We start from the raw sequence: 8,451 nt of genomic DNA, 5'->3' as shown, positions 1-8,451 counted from the left end.
ATACAAGGATTGAATTAAAAACAACAGTCAGCTGATTTTCCTTCATAAAGCATGAAGGACTATACTGTCCTCTGTATGAAAAACAAAAATTATAGCATTTTTATTATCCGATCACTAGTAATCATGACTACGCTCTTATGTGACCGACTGTATAATCGCGCTACTGTTGTACATTCTGATATATGTGAGCTATTCTTTTAATGTTGCGTAACAATAAGACAACTACAAGAAATATGTTTTCAGCATGTGCCGCGGTATGTAACATTATACGCAGTGCGCGTAAAGTTGCAGAGTTGCAGTTTTTTTAGCAAGAACGTGCACAGTTGCGGTGTTTTAATTTTTTAGCGCAAAGTAACAAAGCCTATTTTACTGATTATTTTTTATAGTTCTATTTTATTAAGATTGTTTCTATGTATAAGCAGTATGTAACAATATACGCGCGTAAAGTTGTAAAGTTTTAGCGAGAATGTGTGTGTGCAAAGTTTCTTCATGAAAAATAGTATTTACATGCCTTATATATTTCCACGAAAATAAATTTCCTAATTTTGTGTATTTATTTGTTATGTTTAGTATATTTAGTTTTGTCTTTGAATGTGTTCTTATGTAATATATGTATATTTATAAGGAAAATCGGGAATTGGGGTAGAATCAAAGATTGCACCTTAAAATCTCACAGTTGTAGTATAAAAGTGATTTTATTTGTTCTATGTTTACATTCCCACAAAATAAATTTAGTAACGTTTGTAATTATTTATTTTTAGTTTACTTAGTTTGTCTTTTGATCGTATGTAGTATATAGTTATAAGGACAGTCGGGAATCGGAGGTGGGATCAAAGGGAGGTTGCACAGTAAAAACTCACAGGTGTAGTATAAAAGAATATTTATTTAGTTTGATCATATAAGAAACTGTATACAAATTTAACAAAAAACAAAAGATATACAATATAAAAATTATAAACATATAAACAAAAAAAGTACAAAATTAAACGTAATAAAAGAAATGTGTGTGTGTGTGTATCTCCTGGCAACGAGGACATCCCTGTAACAAGACACATATATAATTAATTATGCAATACACAATAGTATACTTTTTATTTGACTAATATAATGAGTACTTTTTACCTATTGTGGTTCCGGAGATAGAGGAGGAGTGTTGTTGGACATGTGAATCTCCCCAAGTGTAGTGTTCAGTTGTTCTTGAATCCCCTCTACATGTTGTACCTCCATTTGGAGTATTTGCGTGATATCCCTGATGCTATTGTTGGCTATAGTTCTGAAACAGAAAAATATAATGTATACTTTCTAAAACTAGTTAACCGTACGTGATAGTTGTATAAAAAGTTAAAAATATTATTGATGTATTTACAAGTTGTGGGGAAGATGACAGCCAGTCCACTCAAATTCGGCTCTTTCATCTTTTCTTACAATCTCCTCCATTCTTGCAATCGGCGAATCTTTACCATTAGCTTATCCACCGTGTTAGCTAGGATACATGCTGCCGGTGCCACTGATTCGCCAATCTCGTTGCACTCTCAATGTCCATGTTGTAGATGAGACTGAGTAGCAGTCATCAAGCAGCTCATTTTTTTATACCTTATTCTTTAAATGTATTTAGAATCTGTGTGTCTTTTCTCGCGTCCTGAAGGATGATGAACTTTTATCAGACTGCTACGTTTGTACATAGTCTCTCTGTTTCTCTCCAGCTCTGCGATTATTGTATACCTAAGTGTGCATAAAATTAAAAAATACAACCATGTCGCGTCAAGACGCTGTTCGTCGGATCATGTTGCATATAAACGTGTCGAAAATGCGCGAATGTACAGTTGCACATTTAGAATCTGTGTCTTTTCTCGCGTCCTGAAAGATGATAAACTTTTATCGGACTGCCACGTTTGTACATGGTCTATTAGTTTCTCTCCAGCTTTGCGATTATTTTATACCNAAGTGCGCATGAAATTAAAAAGTACAACCANGTCGCAACAAGACGCTGTTGGTCNGATCATTTTGCATATAAACGTGCTACAAAAATGCGCGAATGCACACGTGTTCTTCTCGATAACAAAATGGTTTATCTGCTTCATTGCAGCTATATGAAAGTNTATACTACCATGGCCAAAACTGTCATATCGTGTAACACTAAAAAATACAAATTATGATAAACNATAAACAAACCATGTTTAACCATAATCAAACTATGAACNAACCATGTTTAACCATAATCGAACCATGTTATCAAAATNGAACCANAAAATAAACTACANACGAACCATGTGTAACTATAAGCAAACCATAAACGAACCATGTGTAACCACAAACAAACCATGTTTAATCATGTTTAACCATAAACGAACCATGTTTAATCATAATTGAACCATAAACAAACCACGTTCAACCATAAACAACTCACGCTTAACTATAATTGAACCATAAACAAACCACGTTCAACCATAAACAAACCATGTTTAACCATAATTGAACCATTTTTTTTTAACTCAGGGGAAATCCATTACGCTCACTCCATCCCGCTGGGGCGAGATGGGGTAGTGTGGGACTGCCCCACCAGAGCTCATCCTGGTGGAGTATACTCATTAAAACCCCTGGGACGGCCGACTGCTGCCCATTTAGGTGCACCCCGGGATGTCCTTACGGTTACGCGCAGGATGCACCGGTAGGCTGAGGGCCCAGCTGGGCCCCCCTCCTTGGTATGAGGAGTAAGCTCCTCCTTGACGGGAAGTAGGAGTGTCGTAACCGCACCCCCATCGTCTGCGGGCCAAATTCAATGAGAGGAAAAGTTGTCTCTCTCTTGTCCCCAGGTCAGACGCCGAGGCGGACCTGACTCCAAACACTACTGGCCTCCCTCAAGCACGAGAGAAGCCCCCCAAACTACGCCCGGGCGTCGCTGAACCAAGCCTGCACTAGGGCTTGGAGCAACTGGGACCGGGTTTTGCCCTCTTCGGCCCTGTATGCCCCAGGAGGGCAGCAAGGGCCAGCCCCGCTTGGACCTTTCGTGACGCAGCAGGCGCCTTCTTAGGCGCTGGCGGCGAGGATACCGCCGGTGCCGGGGACGGCTCCTTAGTATCGGGGAGACAAAGTCCCCCGGAACCAAAAGGAGCCGAAGCCCCGTCTGTCAACAACGGAGAAGAAAGTGGGGAAGATGGAGCGGACACAGCCCCTAGGGGTTCCGCTTCCATCCCCCCTCGGCCGGACCGGAGACATCCTCTTGGGGAGGAAGTTTTCCGACCGACCGCCGTTTCTCCCGCCCGGCGACACCGGGTGCCAACTGTGACGGCCCTGCAAACGTAGTAGCAAGACCGCCAACCCGGGCGGGCAGGGGTTGACACAATGGGCCCCTCAACACATGACGGGCTTTGCGGCCCAGGTCGGTGCACAATGGGCACCGCGGCTCAAGTGCGGTGCACTGCCGCAGGACGTGCCCCGTCAGACCGCATCAGAAGCAAATCTCCGAGGGGTCCTTTTCAGAGGCAGGACAGAACTGTCCACATGTCCCGCGCGCAGGCACCTGTAGCACCGGAGGGGGCGGGCTTTCAGCGCCTCCACTTGCGCTAGCACCCACCCCATCGGCACCGTCTTGGCGGCGACCAGCCGCTTGGCCGCCGAGATTGGGCACTGGACCCAGGCCGTCTTGAGTCCGGAAGGAAGAGCCCGAAGTTCGCCCAAGCGAACCTCTCTCTCCGGACACTTGCTCGCCGAGGCAAGCGCCGCTAGTACTTTCTCGCGAGAGACAGTGTCGTCAATGCCCCGCATCCGGACATTTCCGGGACGCGAGGGCCGACGGATCTTTATTCCCGTCCCTGCGAGGACTCCTTCCATCTTGGCAGCCAAAGCGTCGGCCTTGGCTGCCATGTCTGGGCCGGGTACCTGAATCATCAGGTCCCTGGTCATGGTCCGGCGTGGGCGAACCTCCCGAATCCCTAAGGGTTCGAGAGGTATCGCCAGTCGGCACCTCTTAATTGCCTCTATTAGTTCGATGGAGGCTAGAACGGTTGGATCCCGGGCCACCACGACTGCGGCAGTTGTGGGAGCCTGGAGCCGGACCCGTCGCTTCCTTTTCCCAACTTTCTGAGGTTGTCCGCCCGGGGTAGGAGCCCCAGAAGTGGGTCGGGCCACAAAGGCTGGAACCCCTGTCGCACCCGTCGCCTTCCTTTTGGCCTTACGGCCTATAACTGTGGACCACGTGTCCGCCGCCTTTGAGGTCGGCGGACCCAAGTCCACTACCTTCGCGAGTACTTGGGACCCCGAGACGGCCTTTGGACACACCTTGGCCTCGGCCGTTGTCTTCGTCCGCCGCCCGGAGACCGAGCGCAACCGCGCACCCGCCGNCTTGCGCGTGCGCGGATCCCCCGCACTCACCCGTTTTCCGGCCAAGGCAGGGGGGACAAATGCGGCAAGCTTGGCGTCGATGAGAGCGCCGATCCTCTCGAGGAGGTTATCAGGCACCCCACCGGCCCCGCAACAGGAGGGGGAAGAGGCGGCATGCAGACCTTGGCCTGAAGAGCGGCCATCTCCTCCCTGAGGAGCCTGACCTCCAGTCGAAGCTCCTCGTTCTCCTTGTAGATCTGCGGGAGGACCGGGGCCCTCCTCGCCGCATGATTGCTTTTGAAGCGGACATAGAGCACATCCGCCACCCTACGTCTGTCCCGACCCGCTTTTTGAAGAGCCTTCACATCCGTGCTCTTCAGGTTCTCGGCGCGTCCAGTCACCTCATCACAGACCCCAACGGTCTTATAGATAAGGTCGATGAGGTCTATAGTGGAGCGAGTTTTGCACTCGCGCTCAACGTCGCTCCCACCAACGCGGAGGCACGTCCGCCGGAGACCGCGGGTCGACGTGTCGTCCGAAGTGCGGCCGGACTCCGACCCGGTCGCCGTGTGCTTCTTGGGGGGTCCCTCCGTGGCCTCCGCCGCCTGTCGCTTCTGCGCCAGACGCGCATTGCGAAACGCGTCGCGGGACCTCCCAAGACCGATACACTGGCCGTGTGTGGGAGGGCGACCGCGCCTCTCGGGCTTTGACAGCTGGGCAGCCGCCCACGTTGCCAATTCTTCCTTATCGGACGGGCAAGTGGAGGCCTCATCCCCGAAGGAAACCCCCATATTGTTCCCATCCGGCAGGGAAACACCCAAAGACTCCGTGGATTCGACGAAAGTCATAGACCCCGCCAAGTCCACCCTCCAGAGTATCACGCGGGGATTAGCTCTCCCGCGTGGGCGAACCGGACGCACCGCGTCCGTCTTTGCAGTCGCAAAATAGGTAGAGGGGCCTGCGGTACACCCTTCTACCCGCCCGTCGTCGGATGACGACGCGGGGGCACCCGGGACACTAGTCCCTCCTCGCCGGGACCTGGCCGTCCGGTCGACCTGGTCCGGTAAATCCACTACTTTTTTTTTGCTCATTTTCATATTTGGGAAAAGAAGCGGTTTTATTTCGGTCTTGAATCTGACCTAGGACGGTTCCCGACCAAGAGTAACAAGCCCGTCCTGCCCGGGTTTGGAATCAGGGTTTTCCTTTCCTTAGGTACACTCTTAGTCTGACCGCTCACTGAGGATCTGTCCGGCAAGGGAGACCCTGCCAAGAACCGAAGTTCCCGTTGGCATAGCCCCTTAGATCATCACGGTACTCAAGCCTGGGAACCACGACAAGGTGGTGCACCACTCCCAGGAGCCATAATTGAACCATAAACAAACCACGTTTAACTATAAACAAACTATGTTTAACTAGAAACAAACTATGATCACCTATAAAACCACGTTAAACCGCGATTAATACCGTTAATCTATATAAATATGCTATGGAACAAGGTAGTGAATGTACAACTCAAAAAGTTGCATACATTTTATTGTTGTTTAGACCACCAAGTAAATATTTTAAATACAGTTTGTAATGCGCAATGCTTTACATGTTTTTCACATCGTAGACAATTAAATACATTCAATTTATTTAAAGAAGCAATATCGTCGTAGTCGGCATTTAATGTTTTAATAAGTAATCCACGTCGTACGTCATTATTGAGAATATCAGCTAGCCAGTTACATTTTTCAGGACCTTTAACATAGACAAATAAAGATGCGTTGTCATCATTTTTTGCAGTGTCGCAAATAGCTGTTGTAATTAAATGTTTCGTTCTGCGGTATGCAACATTTCCATCTTCCCAATGCAGCCTGTGAAGATGCGTTATCAACCAAGAAGCAGCTGACTTGTCTGGTCTTGCAAATAGATTCCACAAAAAAGGGCTTTCAAAAATGTAATGCAAGAGAACAATACCTTTTTGCAATACCGCCACTTCTTTGACAATAAATTTTTTCCCGACGACAAATCCTTGTAGGTCTACAAACGTCGGCACATTCATGACGATGTAACTGTGTGACCAATAAAAGACGACTGTTGTTTATTGATACATACTGTGGTTCTTAAACGATTTTCAGATTATGGAGGGAAGAAGCGCTGATGTCACAGTTTATGTAATTTTGCGTACTACGTTAGTTAACGGGTTGTATTCAACCACACAATCGTGCAAAATGAGACAATAGGCTGTAGTATTTGTCGGTATATTTTCTTTACAATTAAATTCAATCCGCACATCGACGGTTGCATTTTTGACAGCCTCGTTTTGACATGAGCAATCAATGACCACTAAAGGACCACATTGCAGAAAGTTGTAAATCGTGAGAAATGGTACGAGAACACCACGTCCGTAGTACGTTTTACGAAAATTTGTGTACATATCGTACAGAACGGCATATTTGTTTCTATCAAAATCTAAATGCAAGTCGTCATAAAGATAGAATTCAGAGTTGAGATAAAGTTTTACGGTGGTCAACTGACAGTAATCGAGTCGCGTGACATCTGCTGACATATCGTTTCTTCGAGCAGTCTGTAGCGCAAATATGACGTATCTTAGTTTCTCAAGTTGTGTCGCCGTTTTTACGGCCCACCAATGTTTAGTAGTGCTTTGTACTAATGGAAACTCATAGAGATCCCATGAACGGAAACTCATGGTCACATATCGCCCGCTTTCCAGAGTTTGTAGTAGCGAGAGCTTCGTGACATCGTGCAACACTACATGTAGCATTCGCCATTGCACTTTGAATAATTCAATGTTTCCATTCAATGCCTCACAATCTACCTGCAAAACTGCTGTTATGCAGTTTTTGTCGTTGCGCGATTGTATTAAAATTAGTTCATGACGTGCATTAATAACCGTATGCTTGTAGTCCTCACAAAATCCTAATAACACGTTGAGTGGTACGCAGAAACTAAGGTAACTATCTACGTCCACATGTTGTTTAATATTCCAACCAACATTCTTTATGGCCGTGCGTTTATCATGTGTTAGCAATATATAATTTTTGATCGTGCTAGTTATTCCAACGTTTCTATTCCGATCAATTCCCATACCATTGAGTTCGTAACGAATCTCGTTGAACATAAAAGTTACACAATTAGTACCCAGATATACTTCTTCTTCATCGTTTGTCGGTAATGTTATTTTTCCTTTGACGTAAAGAAAACTTTGACACGGTAAAGTGTACAAGTCCTGCTGTTGTATAGGTATGCGTATCTCATCACTGTATTCAAATGATGTGTTCACATACGGATTGTACGTGTGAGTTTCAATCTTGACGATGCGATCATCAAAAATCGGCTCGCCCCTAACATTTAAAATGTCGCACATGTTTTCAAACTTCTCGTACAATAAATCCCAACGATTGTAAAAATTTAACGTTTATCGACCTTAGCTTCTTCCGATTACTCTACGTTGTAGTAGTAGTAGCTAGTGTTTGTAATGCAAACCTTGTATCTCGTGTCACTTGATCCGCCTTGTTCAGCACAAGCATGCCGTGTATTATAGTCGTTGGCGTCACACGTGTAACCTGACAGTTATTTCTTCTCCTCGAAAATCAAGCAATTGTCCGTTCTGATCCACAATGCGTATTGTTAGATTCGTAATGCTCTGCACGATGATTGGAAGATAAATGATCTGTGCCGGTGTTTCCGAGATCTTATATCCAGGTGGCACGTTCGGTAAGAACTCATGTATCGTATGCACACACCGGTTGTTGCTGTACGCACCCGCGGTCACGTTGCATTCTATGCAAATAATGTTTACGTTGATAATATTAATCGGCACGTCTGATACGTACCATTGTAGCGGCTCTAAAATACGAGTAGATAAAAAACCTAACAACGATCTAATGTTGTCGAGTTTGGTAAAATTTATTTAATAAGCGCTGTTTATTTCACTTTTCATTGTGTTGATGTTTGCGCGTAATATTAGTGGAGAGATGTTCTTATTCTTATCTTTGCTTTTTGCATGACGTTGCACTATTGCGTGTTGCAGATAATTGTTAATATCCTGTAATTCGTACGACCCTTCAGGAATTATAATCTCCTTGTCATCCGTATCGTAATAAAACTTATTGTTTGATGAATGTA

General features: G+C 45.7%; 1 protein-coding gene across 1 annotated transcript; it reads right to left on the bottom strand.

Annotated features, from left to right (window-relative positions):
* Window positions 1–6,472: 6,472 nt before the first annotated feature.
* Window positions 6,473–7,690, bottom strand: LOC109862108. The gene has a single exon (XM_020442026.1). The coding sequence runs from the start codon at window positions 7,688–7,690 to the stop codon at window positions 6,473–6,475; it is 1,218 nt and encodes a 405-aa protein (XP_020297615.1).
* Window positions 7,691–8,451: the final 761 nt, after the last annotated feature.

This window comes from Pseudomyrmex gracilis, unplaced genomic scaffold (assembly GCF_002006095.1).
Source record: "Pseudomyrmex gracilis isolate BER0280 unplaced genomic scaffold, ASM200609v1 scaffold_1377, whole genome shotgun sequence".
Classification (NCBI taxonomy): domain Eukaryota; kingdom Metazoa; phylum Arthropoda; class Insecta; order Hymenoptera; family Formicidae; genus Pseudomyrmex; species Pseudomyrmex gracilis.
The sequence above is the reverse complement of the archived record's forward strand: the minus strand, read 5'-3'. Positions and strand labels throughout refer to the sequence as shown.